This window comes from Leptosomus discolor, chromosome 9, assembly GCF_034619465.1.
Source record: "Leptosomus discolor isolate bLepDis1 chromosome 9, bLepDis1.hap2, whole genome shotgun sequence".
NCBI lineage: Eukaryota > Metazoa > Chordata > Aves > Leptosomiformes > Leptosomidae > Leptosomus > Leptosomus discolor.
This window is the reverse complement of record NC_141399.1, coordinates 24,158,871-24,177,100: the sequence shown is the minus strand read 5'-3', so window position 1 is coordinate 24,177,100 and position 18,230 is coordinate 24,158,871. Positions and strand designations below refer to the sequence as shown.

The window sequence follows — 18,230 nt, the reverse complement described above, 5'->3', positions numbered from 1 at the left end:
TTGCAGAGCTCATTTTTAAACTTTTCAATTTCTGAATGCTGATAATGTATTACTGACAGTATTTCATTCTTCCTTATGTACTTGGTCTCTTAGTGAACATGATGTTCATGATCAAGAGTATCTGAGTCACCAGTGTTGTTTGTAGAAGAGTTAATATATTCATTTTACACCATCTCCTTTATAATTCTCAATAGTAATTACTGGCTGCCAGCCTGTTCAAGGTAGTTTAAAATAACTTCTGTTAACTTCTGGGGTAACACTGCCACATAAAGCTGACGTGACTTAAATATCATGAATCAAGTCGATTGGTAGACCTGTCCATCAGTTTAGCTTGCAGTTTCTTGCTATTTATGTCAAACAAATCTATGAATAGCAATACTGAATCACCAAACCAACGCCTACATAATCTTCTAATGAATTATATTCTTTTGTCTCTTTTGTACATGAAAGCAGTTACAATTCTTTGCAAATATCAAACTTAATGATTAAATGACATTCACCTTTTACTAAAACAGGTGGGGAATTCTTTTTTTTTTTCCCAAAGGGGGAAAAACATACAGAAAAAACAGATCAGTTCTGGTTGTGGTCCTAGTGAAATCACTAGAGTTTTAAACACCTATAGTATTGTTCTGCTGTGTAAATTACATTTAACTAAAAAATACAAAAATCTGTTTGAATTGTTACCTTGTCTTTTCTCTGTCCTATATCTATGTGTGTATTTTCTCTTTCAAATTTTTTGGTGTTTGCTGTAAGCAAACATTAGTAGTAACCATTTCAAATTTCAGATCAGCTTAGGGAATGGAGGTGTGTGCCTACTGAAATAGGTGTGCTCGATGCTACAACTGCCCTGAAGGCTTTTGTTAATTGTAGCTTAAGTATTTGTGAAATATCTACTATCAGTGAACTTTTTACTGATGCTTATAGGTCAGAACCTTTGCAACCTTTGCATTTTGATTCATTATTAATAAAGTTTAACAAAAAACAGTTATTGAGAATTTTTACAAAACTTTAGAAATAAATGCCTTGTTATTCCTGGCAATGGTAAAATCAGATAGTCTTGTTTCATTTACCTGTGTTTTCTGTAGAAGTTACTATGTCTCAGCAAATTTAGAAGATTTTTCTGTTCAAAACTTTCATGATCTGCCAATCTTAAAACATCAGATGTAAAGCCTGAATTTAGAGACCAGGTTGTAATTTAGCAGCTCTTAACCACTTCATTAAATATAAACAGTCCTCCTTATGCTATTGTATTTTTGCTTAGTCTTAGTTATCATTAGTTATCTTAATTAGTGCAGTTTACAGAACTTTGTATTTTGGCAATGAAACTTTATACCATGTGGTCTTATATTTAGAAAAGTACCCTGTTGACTTCCGTGAGAGTCCTCACCAAAGCAAAGCTGCTCAGGATGATAAGTACCTGTAGAATCAGGCCACAGAGTAAGTTTGAGAGGTGTTACCCAAGTGCTTAGGCACTAAGCTAACATGGCCTCTGCCTGCATCTGTGGTCAACTACATTCCTTTAAAAATTTGGCTGCTGGGTAGTTGCTTACACATGACAGCAACAGAGAGAGAATAAATTCACTTTAGAAGACAAGAAAATAGTAAAAATAACCTTAAAATGTAATGAATGGCACAAGCATCAGCATTTCCTATACTATATGAATAGATTTGAGGTTTAAAACGGTCTTTCTTATACACTGATATTTTAAAATTGAAGGCTTATCCAAGTTTTTTTTCATGTTAATACATAACAGTAATCTTCTGAAATGTGTGGTCTGCTGTTGTATTCTTGTTTACCAAATGCATACAGATCTGGAGAGATGGGACCTCACTGTTTAGTGGGTAGTTCCACAGAAATGCAGTGGGGAGCTTTCCAATGGGATTACTGTTCTTGCCGGCAGCTGAACTGCCCCAATGGGAATTGTTCCAGTCTGGAACGCCAGCTCTTCTCTCTGTTTTGAAAATGTATTCTGACGTAAAAGATAGTAATTGCATCTGTTAAATAGCTGTCTTAATTGCTGATGTAGAGTGAGACCAGCATCTTCTTGTCTTACCACTTTTTGGCTATATAGTTGTTTCTGGCTGCTAAAACATTAGACATTGCTCTTTTCTCTTATTTCATTCTGGAGCAAAAATTCAGCCCAGTAACTGGAAGCCACTGATTTCCAGATCCTGAAATACTAGAAGGGAATCTTCCTTGTTACAAGGCAGAGTGACACCTGAGCTGGCTGCTAATTTGCTAACCACATTGGTAGTTTGCCAGGTCCATCCTGCAGCCTGCTCATGTGAACCAGTAAGGTTTGCCTCTTTTCTGCTCTTCCTTTGTAAGTCTGCCCACCAGCTTGTTGCAGAATCTGCTTTGTTGTGGATCCCTGATCTCCCAGTTGTCCTACTTGCTGCGTGGCACTTTACTACTCAGCCTGTAACTTTAGAAAGAGAAGTGCTTTTATTCCAGAGGAAATGGACATGGACAAGAGGCTGCATCACCCCTTAAAGTGGAAGCACAGAGTGAGCTCACCTGTGACAGCACAGCATGCCTGTACTATTTCCTCTGCAAGAAAGTCACCTCTTTGCAGGTATGAAGCAGTGAGTAGGACTTGACAGCTGTCATGTTACCAAATGCAACAAGTGAATCAACAGGAAACAAAAAAAGTTGTACCCTTTCTGTTAAGAATTGGTCTGCTCAAAAGTGGGGACCCCCCCCCTGCCAAACTCACCTCAAGAATACATACAGACGTCAAAACAAGTAAAAATCCACACCTGGAGGGAACCTCCTGAAATGTGCCCCTTAGTGCTTGACATCTGATGGTGTATCATGATTGCAAGAGACCCTTGTTTCTTTGGGCAATGTGGTACTGCTGGTTACTTCAGTCAGCCAACCACAGCATTATTTTTACTATGTTTTGGTTTCGTAAGCTGTGATGTTTATGTGTGCTTAATGATATTGCTTCCTGTGATAAAGAGATGAAACATCACCTCAGACACCATTCTGTTTCTTGTATCTTTAATTGGGAAATGGGGATTAAAAGACCAGCTGCTTTGCTGTCATGGCAATAGAAATGCATGTCAGAGATAACGGGGTGGATCTGATTAAGGTGGTATCATGATTGCCGGAACGCGACAGCTAATGAGGACCATGACCTGGAATAATGCTCCAGGCTTGTTTCTTTCTCCAGCACCTATCAAGTATTCCTGTGAGGAACAAAATGCTGAAGAGGACCTTTTAAAAACTGAGAATATCTGGTACATAGAAATATCAGGAGAGAGTTGTTTCCTTTACCCAAGCACTACTTTTACTTTTAACACTTTTTATCCTTGCAGGAATGTAATACCCCTCTCTAGTAACATCAACACTGCAATAGTACTTCCTGTCCCAAATTACAACATTTTACATCTGTTTGAAGGAGTGCAATATAACTCTGTAACATGATTTGTCACAATCTTACTTAACTTTTTTTTCAGAAATAAATATAAGGGAATTGCTGACACTGATCACACTGTGCAGTTTAAAACACCTGTCAGGAAGCAAATTTAGCAAACTGAAAGGCTCACAGACAAAATATTTAAGTGAATTGGAACTGTCTGGTTATACAGAACAGGAAATACAGATCTGGCGTATCTTCTGAAATAAAATCGAGGGAGGTCTAATTTGTTACACAGCAAATAAACACATTGTTTACCTCTGTCATTTAGAACAATCTCACTAGTATTTTATAATACTGTGGATATATTAATCTCCATCTCTTCGCTTTTTGGTTAAGAGTCCTTGTTAGCCTGAATTCTGTTGTTTTGGTTTTTTAAAAGAAAATAGTTTTAGATGATAGAAATATCTCAGATATTTATTTTTCCCTAACACTTGAGTGCAAGGAAATAGGAAAACTAAATTGTCATACTGGTGGTGATTCAGCTGCCCATTGATGAGACATGCCTTTTTCAAATGCTTATATGCTATCTGCGCTAGCTATTAAGATTTTTAAGAGAGAAATGGAAACCAACGATTTTTGTTCATTCAGCTCTATTAACTCTACAAAGAATTTCTGAGGATAAAACAAGTTATTTCTTTAGCTACAAAGTTTCTCTGATCATGAAAGCCATCCCTTACTGATTTCAAAGTCCACTGGGAAAAAAAAAATAGAGGTTTTGGAGTTTTTGCAAATAGAATGCAATTATATGTAAGTATTCCTGCCCATTTATTAAAGGATTGACTTTTAAAAGTGCAGAGTCAGATGGTCAAGTAGCTGAGTAGAAAATGCTCCGGATACTCTTTAATCTTTATTAAGATTAATCTTAATTCATATTCACATTAATAGATTTACATTAGAAATGCATTTGTGAGCATCACTGAAGTTTCAGAAGGCCTTTTGGCTTTCACAGTCCTTTATAGGCGACTGATATGGCAGTATTAAAGGGTTATTAATAGGTAGGTGTATTCTGTTCCCACCTTTAAGCATCTTGAAAAGGACAGAGCTGCACTAGGTGGCTTTGTGGAATAGAGTCCACTAGCATTGTTGGAGGAATAATTTATTCAAGTGCGTGGTAGATAATGTAATATCTGAATGAATGAAATTCTATTTTAAGCTATTTAAATACTTCCTTTAAAAACGACTGTGCAGAATTGTAGGTAAAAGGTGGACAATGAACAGCAAGCAGTTAAACACCACACTTCATCATAGTCCAGGACTGTTATACCACCTTATCCCCACAATGCTTTTTTAAATTATTTTTTTTCTGCAAATCTGTCTTTCAAAACACTGTTTATGCTGCTGAATCCTAATGCTGGTTTTGCAGAATTTGGGACCTAAGGTTTGTCTATTTAGTAAAGTTTCTACAATTATACATACAGCAGAGATGTACTTTGGTATTAAAAAGTACTTTTTTGTTATACTTGCAACTCTTTTCCTGTAGAGATAAGAGAAGCAAAATGGTAATCTTATACTGGGTAAGAATTTCCACTCAAGATCCATGTGAATAGTTGATTTAAATATCACACTAACTGATTAATATGTTCACACTTACAGCGTTCCTTTAGGTTTCTTTTTGTCAGACAGAATGTCTTCAGAGCAGGACTTACCTTGTATTAGAAATTATATTAAAGCATGAGAAAAAATATTTTCTGCTTAGACTCCTGTGGTCAGTTTTCTTGTTAGAGGAGAATTGTCATTTGTGTGACTTCAAACTTGCCAACAGACTAAAACCAAGGAAGAGAGCAGAGAAGGCATACAGCATGTGGACAGTCTGGCAAGTATCAACCCAAATGATAAATGGTGTGATCTAGAAATCGTGCTGGTATTATGATAGTGATAGCTTTGCTGAAACTGCCTCTTGCCAGACTTTAGCTCGAGATCTCTGGTTGTATGTTTACTTCTAAGAACTTGAGAAAATCGAGATGGCATTACATTAAATGCTTTTAATTGAGTGATTCCTGTCCATATAAAACACGCAGTTGTAAAGTACATAATCAGCCAAAATTTAGAGCTTGAAAACCACCGTCAACTATTAATTGCTAGGACAGACATTGAAGCTAGTAATTTTAAGATGACTGCACACCAAAAAGAAAGTACTGTCCATGTCTGACTGCCCAAATCTTAAGCTTTGGACAATCCTATAACTGTGTGCCAGGTTCTCAGATTTATTTTGCATTTTTGAGCTTCTGTTGTACATTTTCAGTGAGCTTATTACTGTTTCGACAGGTACTGCAATGGCTGCAGGCGTTTTGCTGCAAAATGAACTACCATATTCTTCATTGCTAGAGAGCAGTCTGTGTCTTGCAAATATGAGTTCAGGTAATAATTTTTCTGTGATATGCCATTCATAAAAAGTGCTTAGAGAAATTATGAAAAAAATTTTCCATAGAAAATTTTAAATCTCAGAAATATTATCCCCAACTGTAAACATAAAGTGTCTGTAACAAAACCAAACTGCATTACTTTATCATCAACATGATGTGTTAGTATGTTGAACTTTTCTGTAACTTTCATATTGTCAGATCTCTTAATGGAAGAAACTGTATGATTTTTGTGTTCAGAAACTGCCTAGCTCTCTGAAAATACGAACATGTCTTCAACAAAACTCCCCTTTCTAATAAAGTATTTAAACTCTTGTAGGACATAGTTCTTCGTACTATTTTGGGTCAGTACTTGCAAATCCTGATAGATTCAGTAGGAAAATAATGATGTGCAGCATTTTATTTTGCTCATTTCTGTCTCCGGTATCATTTGCTATATACTGAAGAAAAGTTTCTGGGAAGAGAAAGAGAAAATGAAATACAAGAAAGCAATGTAATTAATTAGAAAACATTTTTCATGTTTCTTGGATATAGGCAGCACTTGAAATAGCCTTTTTCATCTCCTTTGTCTTCCACTCAACCCCCAAAATAAAAACATATTTAAATATTTCCTCACCTCTTGATATCAGCTTCATTGTTGATTTAGGATAGTCAGCATTTTGAGACAACAGCTAACAGACTCAGCTTTAACATTTCCTATTCTCATACGATGTCACTACTGATGTTTTAGGCCTGATATCCACAGCAAACCTTACCACATCTCCGCAAGAGCTGGGGTGCAGCCTTCAAAATTCAGTCACTCGGTTCCTGATTGTTACCTATAAGAAACAGCAGATTTTTGCCCGATAAAGTTTTATCAGAAAAGAGCTTTCTCTTATGTGAATTCCTCTGTAAGAGTTACTGGGTTTGTAGTACAAAAAGAAACACGGACTGACAATAGTATATATCTTTAGGAAAATGCAGTGGGATTAATTTACTTACTGAACAAAGTTATAGTGGGTTTTCTTGATTTCCCCAGTCTTTCTCTTTAACTTGCAGTCTAATGCACAGACAATGGGATGACAATGGTTTTTTACCATCACTGTAGTCTGTTCACCACAGAGTTGCATGAGAATTTTGTGCTTTCGAGAGCATTGCATTCTTTCTGGCCAGCTCTTTCTCCTCCTTAGCACACTGGAGGCAAAGTGGGAGGCAATTTGCCACCTAATATCTACCTTCAAAAGCCTAAAGCACTCATCTGATACATCTTCTCCTCCCCATAATCAGCTTTATCTCAGTCTGTAGGGCTAACAGCTTTGCTTAATAAAAAAGTTGTGCCCTGAAAAAAAGTAAGCCTTTTGTTTTGAATAACAAGTTGTGTTTTGTTAGAAGATATGAATGGTCCAGAGCGAACAGTCTACAATTCATCATGTACTGAATCATTTTGGTAGGAACACACTAATCCCAATCATTACCAAGCTAATGATGCATTTTGGAGAACTAAGTGGAGGAGGAGAGAGAGGTGGTTGTGGAATGTTAAACCAAGTGATGGGGGACTATAATATACTTACAGATTTCTCAGGAAACAGAGCCTCCCGCTACATTTTGATTGCTCTTTTGAATCTAGTCTTTTGTGTCTTAGCAAGTTCTGAATGCATGTCATTTACAACCAACTAAATACTCACATTGTTTATGGAAAATGTTTTGGTTGTTCCCAGTCCGTTTTCAAAATTATCTACTAGAAATGCAACTATTCTCATCAAGCAGTGGAACAGTTTGTCCCAAACAAACTCAATTCCTATAGAATGCAGCAGCCCCAAGGATAGCTGGCAGAGTGTCTTCATTGTGAGTTACAATGGAGACAGCTCAGCCCATGCTGACTAGCTGCTGGAGCACACAGAATGATACACAGCTCTCCACAACTTCAGCGCTGAGCAACTTGGATTTCCTATCAGGGCATCCTCAGCAGCCTTCCTAGACGGTGGCCGGGGCTGGTCAGTCATGCAGGGTTCACCCCGAAGGCGTTCGGCGGTGAGTATTTTTAGCAACTTTTTCCAGGATCGGAGGCATTCTTCCTCCGATCCCCTTCTTCACATAATCCAGAGGCGCCGGAGCTCAGTTGTAGAGGTACTTTCATCATAGACTCACCGGGTTATGGTGGCGGTGTCATCGCTGAGCCCTGAGGAGCTGGATGCAACTTTTCCTGAAAGAACAAGTAAAGTACTTTTCATTAAGACAGTTCTGGGTATTTTCTTGGTGTTAAATTAATATACTTCTGTTAACTCTATTATATATATATATATATGCATAAAATACTGGGATCTAAATTTTTTCCTGTATTTTATATTTTGCTCACTGATTCCTTATTCAAGGATTAATGTATGCTTTTTACTCTAACAGCTCAGTTATAAAGAACAGATAAAATAGAAGCACACGTTCACACATACGTCAAGTATATGGCTAAGTGTTTTCGATTTCAGGTGGAAGAGAACCATCACATTTTTTTCTGTTGCAAAGGATATCACACATCTCTAACTTCATCAGAAAAAACAAAGTTACCGTGAGAAAAAACAACTTCTGCAGTAATGCAAGCAACTTTTCTCCCTCAGAATCCTTACTTTAAGTCTGTGTTGAAAAATGAGCCTTAAATGTATATTCCATATATTTATGGTGTTTGTAACTTCATCAGTTTAAGGTTTAACTCATACTTTTAGGGTGGAGATGAATTTCTAATCTTCCTTACTAAGTCTGTTTTTGCCTGTGTTCTAGGAAGTTCGAGGAGTCCAACAGCAAAATACACTAAAGTAGGGGAGCGCCTTCGCCATGTCATTCCTAGTCACATGCAGTGCTCAATGGCATGTGGTGGACGTGCTTGCAAGTATGAAAACCCAACTCGATGGAGTGACCGGGAGCAAGCCATTAAAGGGCTCTACTCTTCTTGGTAATAACCAGCATTTACTTTCACTAAATGGAACCGCATTGATTGTATTTATTAAAAGAGAGAATTCAAAGGCAAATAATGAGTTTTTTTTTAAATCGGCTACTGCTAAGTTAATGATAAAACACAATGATAGCTTGATTCAGAATTACAACTTAACAGTAAACCATAATGGTCATTGTACATAGCCCAGTAAAGATGATGAAAGATTTCTGTTGGCTTACAGTAAGTTTGGCTCAGATCCAAAAGAATAAATACATATCTGTCATGAATTAGGAAAAAAATCCTGTTCTGGGTTATAGACAGTTCTTGCTAAGATGTAAAATGCGAATTAGTTAAAAAGTGTTCGTAATAGAATTTAAGAATAAAAACATTTCTTGAAGATGAAATCATGTGAGGTTCAAAAGCATATTCATAGGCTGTAATATTGCCATGAAATGTATCTTTACATTCTTACTGATCTTTTTGTAACAGCAAATACTACTCAGAAGCATACAAACCATAAAGGGCTAAACAGAGATCTGAGTCCAGATTTCTATTCAAAGGAATTTTTTAATATGTTCATTGGCCTGGCATTTAAACAGTTCCAGTAATGGTCTTCTCATATGTCATATCTGTACCAGCTTAACAAGATTTATCACTAACACTGTATGATAGTAGAATTTTTTAAAAAATTGTTTCTAGTTAATCAGCAAGGTATTTCTGTCTCTCTTGAATATAACATAGTATTCTTATTTTGGTAGATTAATACCCAGGAAATTGTTAATAGCAACGTTATCTACTTCTCTAATTTCTCAGGATAACAGATAACATACTGGCTATGGCTCGGCCCTCAACGGAATTAATTGAAAAGTACAACATAATTGAACAGTTTGAAAGGTAATGAATTTAGTCATTATTTATTGTAGGGATTACTAGTGTAATTCCTGACCCATTTTCTCTTTCAACATAGATATGGATTGTTGATAAAGATGCTTTCATTTTAACAATATACAGGTAAAGATTTATTCTCCACTAAGAATAAATGTATGTTTCAGAAAATAAGGTATAATGAGATTTTTGTCTGCATATAATACTTTGACTCATCTATTCCTTCCTTAAGATGTGACATAAAAACCATAATTAACCTTCAGCGTCCTGGAGAGCATGCAAGCTGTGGGAATCCACTGGAACAAGAAAGCGGCTTCACCTACCTTCCTGAAGCTTTTATGGAGGCTGGAAGTAAGTTCACTCCTGCTGCTGTTCCTCATTAATTATTGATTTTGGCACTTAAAGAAATTTTTACTTGAATTCCTGTGTGTTAAAGGCAGCTATGTAAGAAACATTGCACAAAATGAGACATAAACATGAAACTTGGCAAATACAATCAAGAGTGAATAACACATTATTGAAGATTGTATATAAGTAAAGTGAGGTGGAGGTTTTATGTTCAGGTGTTTAGAATAAAGAAAGGACAACAGCTAGTTGAATCTTTCTTTTTCTGCGGAGTTCATAAATATATAAAGCATTAATGGTGTTTCAAATTCTGGTACAATTAATGTTTTCTTATCTAGACAATAACAGGTTATTTCATTTGAGGACATTTGTATTGATAGTATTTTTGTATTTTCATATTATGGTGATATGAGAAAAAGTGCCGCTCTGTAAGAAATAGCTTTTGACTGAACAAGTGCTTTTATTTCTAAACAGGAAAAATTACCCTCTACCTATATATAGCTCAGTAATTTTTGTGGGAATCACTCGGTTTTGTTACAAATTGAACTTCAGTTTGACAGGTCTTTGCTAGCTTCATGTATTTATCAAATTTCAGTAGCAAGCGTACACTGAAATGGGAAAATAATCTCTTGCGAACAATATGTAGTCAGATTGTAAGATCCATTATGCAATTTTAGAACTATCCCTTTTTTATTAGTTATCTGTCCTCTGCATATAGTACTGAAAATTTCACATTCAGTATGGCAGAAAATAACTTTCTTTCTTTTTATTTTAGTTTATTTTTATAATTTTGGATGGAAGGATTATGGAGTGGCATCTCTCACTACCATACTTGATATGGTAAAAGTTATAGCTTTCGCCTTGCAGGAAGGGAGGGTAGCTGTTCATTGTCATGCAGGACTTGGTCGGACAGGTATGTGCTCTGCTGCAAGATCAACAGAATTGTTTTTCTAAAAATGCAAAACAGTCTGGTTAGAAATTATTAATAATTTGTTTAGATTTTATATCATTGCAGGATGTCCATCTATAAAATGGTTTAAAATGCTAAGCAAATGTGTGAAAATGATCTGAATGGCTAGAGGAGATCAGTTTAGTATATTAAAACTAGAAACCTGTAAGGTTATAACATTTTTGAACCTGTATAATAATTCCCTGTTACATTCAAATGGGACAGTTGCATTTTGATGGGAAAAATTGACCTAGTACACTTCCATTGTCCAATGTTTACAAACCTGCCACTTAATCTTAGATTTGATGGAGTCATGAAAATTTCATTTACTACTTTCAAGACCTTTTTGCCCATGTCCTTCCTGTAGAAGCCACCACTTCTCCTGTGTTCACAAATGATGGAACTCCTAGAGATGCTGTGGTGAGAAACTAGCTCTCACTGAAAGTGTAGTGAGAATGGGTTAACTATCTTGTGGTCCAACAAATGCAACTATACCTAGATAACAACGTCACGTAATAGGGGGCAGAAAGCCTGTACCTTTACCTCTATTAATTTTTATCCTACAGTTCTACTGGGTGTTTGTTTTAGCCTGATAGTTCTTCAGCTAATGCTTGTCTTTGTATTTTCCAGGTGTTCTAATAGCTTGCTACTTAGTTTTTGCAACAAGAATGAGTGCTGATCAAGCAATTCTTTTTGTCAGAGCAAAAAGGCCTAATTCTATTCAGACTAGAGGGCAGTTATTATGCATCAGAGAATTCACTCAGTTTTTGGTTCCTCTGAGAAATGTATTTGCATGCTGTGAGCCCAAGGCACACACAGTGACCCTGTCCCAGTACCTGACCCGTCAGAGACATCTGCTCCATGGTTATGAGAGTAGGCATCTCAAACATGTGCCGAAACTTATTCATCTAGTTTGCAAACTGTTGCTAGACTTGGCTGAAAACAGACAAGTGATAGAGGCAGAATTGTTAGATATACCAGATCTCTCAGCTGAAATTGAGAAGACTTTTTCTCAGTTGATGTCCACACAGCTAGATGGAGAACTCACACGGCAGGACAGTGATACGTCAGACTCCTCCCACACCCACTCGTCCATCTTCGAAACCCTGGGACATGAATGTGATCCTTTTTGTAAAAGACGGAATGTCGAATACCTTCAGCCTCTTACTCATCTGAAAAGGCGTCTAAGCTATAGTGAGTCAGATTTAAGGAGAACTGAGTTTCTTTTAGAACAAGGAGAAACTGCATGGACAGTACCTGCTCAGATATTACTGTGCAACCAACTTCAGCGGAACAGTGGTGAGGAATGTTCTGCCACAGGTGAACAAAAGCCACAGTTGGATTTAAACAAAGAAGCGTTAGTGCAGAATACATGCATGTTCTGGAGTCAAGGTAAATTTAATTTGGATGGACAAAAAGATGGATCCTCACTTTATCATAGAAAGAACTCTACCAAAGAAGTACAACGCAGCAGAACCTTTTCTTCAGGCCTAGCATCTGTCCACAATACAAGGGAACCTGGAACACCGAGGCATAATTTCCCCGATGAGACTGGTCATAGAAAAGACCACAAGACTAATGTGTGTGGCAGAAGAGTCTATGTCTCTGAGGACTCTGATTCTTCTTCTTCGAAAGTGAACTTTTCTATTGGATATGAAAGCCAAGTTAGCAAAGATATGTCAGAGACAATTCCACACATTGTTCTGCAGTCAGAATTAAGTTTGGAAGCCCGAAGAGTTTTGGCAGCAAAAGCACTTGCAGATATAAATGAATTTCTGGGAGAGGATGAAGTGAAGCAGAAGGTAGAAATGTGGCAGGTAATTTTTAACTTGATTCGATGTTACAGGCTCTGCATATTTCACCTAGGTTAATTACTAGAATGGCAAAAATGCCACCTTGTGCTTTGAAATGGCACATTGGGACACCAGTTTATACTGTGGTTCAGTAAATTATTGTATTTGTCAGTTATGGGCCAGTTCTTTCAAAAGCGAGCAAAATGCACCCACAACTTCTGGTCTCTAGCAGGAGGTTAGAACATTGCTTCTGGGTGTGTTCATTCGTTTTACTAACTAATGAAAATAGATGCAATTATCTGTGGTTTTAATTTGGCAGCTGGTAGCATAAAAGTACTGCGGATTTTAAGAACTGTGTTGGTTTTAATCTGTGCTTTCTTAGAACTAATCAGAAGATTCTGTGTGTAAAAGTAGAAGAATTTAGTAGAAACGTAACTGCTTACCCTCAAAACCAAATCCTCCTAGCAGCATTTGCTTTGAAGTTGGAATCCAAAGCTGGTTGATGCATTCTAGTAGATAATTGGGAGATTCTGAGCTGCCTCATCCTTCTATTTTAAAGAATCACTTGTATTACTGCTGATTAATGTTAATGCTTTGGAAAAAAATAGAATTTTTTTTTTTTGTAACTCTTAAGTCTTCTTTTTCTGTTGGAATGTAAGCAGCCAAGTACTGCCACAATCAAAGAGAATGTTGGCAAAAGTAAATAGATGATGCATTTTCAGTTTTGTTTGGTTTTCTTTTAAGAAAGAACTGAATTCTCGAGATGGAGCTTGGGATAAAATCTGTACCGAGAGAGATCCTTTTATCCTCTGTAGCTTGATGTGGTCCTGGATAGAGCAGCTGAAAGAACCTATTATATCCAAAGATGACATTGACATGCTGGCAAAAAATTGCACAGAATCACAGGATGCACTTTACATACTGAGAAAGGTAAATGTTATATCTCAGTTCATTCTTTAGCTGCCAAGTACATTTTGTTAATGTGTGTTAAACTATTAATTTATGGCCTTTAGGCAAGGGAATTGCACTTTTAAAAGGCAACTTCAGTCTCTTTAAAAATAAGAATGAGGATTGTTTTGGTATTGAATAGTGTGAGATGTAATCAATACTATGATGGTGAATATTATCAGAAAAATACCAGATACTGTCTTTGAACACCATTCAGTAGAAGCTCAACTTCAGCATATTGCTGTGCAAATTCTGCAGTTTGAGATCCAGAGGCAAAGATGAGAAACCTTTTCTCTGTGACTTGATGTGTGGCTTTCGTTAATGTCACATCTGGCAGCTGTGCTTAATGGTTTTCATGTTTGCTGTGCAAACATCTTAATTCATCAGCTTTGGAAGAGCTGGGCCAAGGAACAGGAAGAATTTGCCAATCCAAGGAATCAGAAGCCAAGCCAATTTCTTCTGCATAAGTGAGAACTGTGGCCGTCTTTATTCTGAAATGCCTATGAAAAACAGGTCTCTCTGATCCAAACTGTGCTTTCCCCAAAGGGCTAGATGTGAGGTAAATAAAAAAAAAACCCCAACAAACCAAACAAAACCACAACGCCACCACCCCCCACCCCCCCATTCTTGTTTTCTTAATTACACAAATTTGTTTCCAAAGTACTTCTGAAGAAAATAGGGCCCCTTTTAACAGCCTCCTGATACCAAAGAATACAGCTCCTAATCAACAGGTGGTCAGAACTTTATGTGCAGTCACCATCTTCATGACACAACATTCAGAATTCCCAACTTCATCTAAAAACATCATGTTTCTTCCTGAAGCATTCCTCCACTCTATCGGAGTTTTAACTTTGTATTAAATAAAAAATAACTGCTTGACACCTGTTATAAATGAATAGGAAAGGAATAATAATTATGGGGGTTCTAATTTAAAATATTTTATCTTACCTTATCTTATCCTGTTTCAGAGTCACAGAATAGTTGAGTTGGCAGGGACCTCTGGATATCTTCTAGTCCAACCACCCTGCTCAAAACAGAGTCAACTAGAGCAGCTTGCTTGTATGACAGATGCTCCAGTCCCTTAGTCATCTTCATGGCCCCTCGCTGGGCTGCTTGTAGTATGTTGATGTCCTTCTTGTACCAAGGAGCCCAGAGCTGGACCCAGCACTCCAGGTGTCATCTCCATTGACCTGCTGGCAGCTCTCTGTCTAATGCAGCTCAGGATGTTTTTAATATTTAGCTGCTCTTCCCAGAATTCCCCCAAAGATTTAATTTAATTTTCACTGTTAAATGACCTGCCCCTGTGGAGATCTGTCTGCCTTGGAAAAGGGATGGGAACTAGCAGCCACAAAGATGGTGTTGCTCCCTTTATGCATCCTTGATAGCACTGCCCAGGTGTCTTTCTGCAAGCTTCCTTTAATGGTGAAGGAGACTTGCTGGGACAGAGAGAGATGCAGATCTTCCTATGTTAGTTGGGGAAGGAGCCCTAAACATGCATAGCATTTTGGGCTGAAAAGATCAAATCTTACTTTTTCTATGCCAATTCACATGAATGCTACTGTTCCTGTAGGGGGCCTTGAAAAATAAGTTTTCAGATGCACACCTGACCGCCTAGAAATTTCCAGAAGAGTTTGTGGTACACTACAAGAGAATAATTTCTCCCATCATGACTGAAATAATTATATAGAAGCTCTTTAAGCTTGTGAAAATTCCCTCCCCAACTCCTACACCTGAAGGTTTCAATACAGGAAGGCACAGTCTGATATTTAAACAGCAATTAACAAAAACTGAAAGTTAAATGTTTTTCTTCTAATGAGCTGCTGTTCCTCTTATCCACCAGGAACAGTGTCAGACTATCCTTTGTATTTTACACTGTGTGGTGAACTTGCGAATGCTACCAGCTGATGTGGAGGAGGCCTTACTTGCTCGTGCTATTAAAGCTTTCACTAAGGCAAGTAACCATTTGTCCATGACATCATTTTTTTTTAATTTTAAATCCTGAAGGGTGAATCAACAGAGCAGGCCTCTGTGAGGCAAGTTACAGCAATTCCTCATGCTTATCTACTTCAGGATTTACATTTTGTAATAATCAGCCTACATAAAGGGTAGGAAACATCTCAACAGAATTAAATTCTGTCACTACAGCCTTGATCTGCTAGTATCGTTTTTCTATTTCTGAATCACTGCCAATTCATGGACTTGCTCAAATTAGGGAAAAGATAATCTTTAAGTGGTGAGAATAATTAATCCCTGGGAATATTTTACCAAAGGCTTTGGTAGATTCTGTACTACTTGGAGTCTTTCCATCAGATTAAATAATTTTCTGAAATTCTACTGCAATTCAGTTGTGTTTCAGGCCCTTCATATAGGGTGTGTGTAAATAACTTCTGCTCTTGGAATCATTTAATAACAGTGACAGGTTAAGATTGCTATTGCTCAGCTCAGAGCTGCTTTCTTCTCAGACTCAGCAGGTGAAATTATTTGAACAGAAGGTTTATCATATTGCTTCCTAATCTCTTGTAATCTACAGAGCTGTCACCTGTTAAAACAATCATGACATTTCTCCTTCTACTAGTTTGTTTTAGTGTCTAGGCAGAATAAAATTGAAAATACTTAGCATTAAGTACTCCATCAGGAAACACATACTTTCCTTGATAAATCTTAAAACTTCTTTTTTTAAAAATCTCAGTCATCTACTTGGTGTTTTGCTGTATGACATCTATTTAACAATGGAACTTAAATTTCTCCCTTTTATTAGACAAGCTTCGATTCTGAAAATGGACCATATGTTTACAATACCTTGAAAAAAGTATTTAAACAAACACTGGAAGAAAAAAGAAAAACGCTTAAGGAAGTAACAGAGAAACCCTCTTGATTTCTACACAGCTATGATGAAGAATCAGATGGGCCTACCAGATTATTTTGCATTTTCCAGCTACTGTATTTGTGCTATCTGGCATGAATTACCTAACTTTAGGTAATAGTAGATATTAACAACGCATTTTATTTCTTTAGAGGGACTTTTAGTGACAATTGTTCTATCTATGCAGTTCTAAAGGACAGCTCGGCCTACCAGATTATTTTGCATTTTCCAGCTACTGTATTTGTGCTATCTGGCATGATTTACCTAACTTTAGGTAATACTAGTTATTAACAACGCATTTTATTTTTTTAGAGGGACTTTCAGTTACAATTGTTCTATCTACACGGTTCTAAAGGACAGCTCCTGTGTGACTGTTACGGTAGCATTTCATTTCAGGTACTAGGCTTTTATATTGTGAACTGTTCTCTTGTTTTCAAATGTATTTATTGATTTCGAAACCTCTGTCATTGGCAAACAACATTATTTCCAAAGTTAAGAGCCTCCTTTTAGTCTAAAAAGCCACGGGCTTACTGTTGTACCCCCCAAAACTGCCCTGTCTGTGCTAACGGACAGCCTTGTCTCTCAATGGGCATTTTGCTTCCGTGTCCTGTGAGCACTGGCCACAGCCCTAGCAGCAGAGCTGAGCTCCTACGAACGCTTCAGCCAGCCTTTCAACACGCTGTTCAGGCAGTGCAGTGGGTGCTCACCACTTTGTAACTCCCAAGGCAGTAAGAGCCTCAATCAGGGAGCGTCTTAACAGGAGGCTCAACGCCCAGGCCTGGACGAACTTTGCAGCACCCCCAGTTGGTGATGGCCCATTGATTAGGGCCCACCAAGGGCCCATTAATTAGTGAGGACCTTTGTTCTGCCTCCAGTACATTTGCCTGCCAGGCTTGTGTCCCTGGAGATGCTGCTGATGGCTTCCCTCTTTCCCTGGCTGTCCCCCTGGAGCAGGTCCACAGCCAAATGATCCCGCTGCAATAAACCTTCCCTCGCCCCATGGACCCTCACTGGTTCGTGCGACTGGCCAGGTCCGGCTCCCCTCACTGCCTCCCGCACCGTGCGTCACTCAGGTTGGGGGTTCCAGCCCCTCGGCTGGTCGGGGGAACCCCATGCCTGGCTACTGCCTGCCGACACTATGGGCATCCACAGCTGATGGAGCTCAGCCAGTGCTCGTGCCCCGCAGGGATTCCTGTTGGTACCACACGGACACTTGTGTGACAGCTCTGTCCCTCTTTATGTGGAGAGGTAAATGGCTGATCCCCGAAGCCTTGGGTCGGAGTTCAGTGCACCCCAACCCCTGCCCTGGCAGGGCTGCCCTCGGGCCTTGCTGGAGGGCCGAGCCAGTGGGCTGGGGGCAGGGGGGGCCGTTTCGGGTAAGGTGGCTGCTGCTGGGCGCTGGGCTGGTTCTGCTGAAACAGAGAGGCAAGGGGATGTGCTGGGGGGGCGCTGGGGCTGTGAGGAGAGCAGGTGCTCTGGCCTTCTGTGCAAAAGCAGCAGCCGGAGGTTTTGGGTCCAGCTGTCACTGCTGCTGGGGCTGCTCGTCCGGCTGTCCGGGTGCGAGGGGTGGCCACCGATTCCCTCCCGGTCTCTCGAACCTGCAGAGGGGTGCCTGTGGAGAGAGGAGCCTGCTGAGACCTTCAGCTGCAGATGCAACACAGGGACTGTCCTGCACAGCACAGCCCAGAGCTGGCAAGGCTCAGCACCGCGGGCTGAGCTGCTGGCACACCTTGGCCGAGGGGGACACCTGCACCTCAGGG

At 38.7% G+C, this 18,230-nt stretch overlaps 1 protein-coding gene across 2 annotated transcripts; it reads left to right on the top strand.

Annotated features, from left to right (window-relative positions):
- Positions 1–2,548: 2,548 nt before the first annotated feature.
- On the top strand, positions 2,549–16,928 carry PTPDC1 (protein tyrosine phosphatase domain containing 1). Of its 2 annotated transcripts, none has more exons than XR_015183768.1 (10): positions 2,549–2,576; positions 5,691–5,783; positions 8,534–8,705; positions 9,501–9,581; positions 9,805–9,923; positions 10,693–10,830; positions 11,497–12,683; positions 13,404–13,589; positions 13,995–14,166; positions 15,448–15,477. XR_015183768.1 is itself a non-coding variant. In XM_086469913.1 (10 exons), the coding sequence occupies exons 2-10, from the start codon at positions 5,699–5,701 to the stop codon at positions 16,480–16,482; spliced, it is 2,196 nt and encodes a 731-aa protein (XP_086326039.1). In that variant the 5' UTR covers positions 2,549–2,576; positions 5,691–5,698; the 3' UTR covers positions 16,483–16,928. The 2 variants fall into 2 exon arrangements, 1 of the variants encoding a protein (XP_086326039.1); XM_086469913.1 differs by lacking the exon at positions 13,995–14,166 and adding an exon at positions 16,366–16,928 and having other exon boundaries at positions 15,448–15,558.
- The last annotated feature ends 1,302 nt before the right edge of the window (positions 16,929–18,230 follow it).

What these genes read in the sequence shown, in the direction of transcription:
- PTPDC1 (XM_086469913.1), top strand. Translation starts at nt 5,699, where the DNA reads ATGGCTGCAGGCGTTTTGCTGCAAAATGAACTACCATATTCTTCATTG. An exon ending in AAAGGGCTCTACTCTTCTTG is followed by an intron (nt 8,706 to 9,500) that starts GTAATAACCAGC and finishes CTAATTTCTCAG; the next exon opens with GATAACAGATAACATACTGG. An exon ending in CTATTAAAGCTTTCACTAAG is followed by an intron (nt 15,559 to 16,365) that starts GCAAGTAACCAT and finishes CCCTTTTATTAG; the next exon opens with ACAAGCTTCGATTCTGAAAA.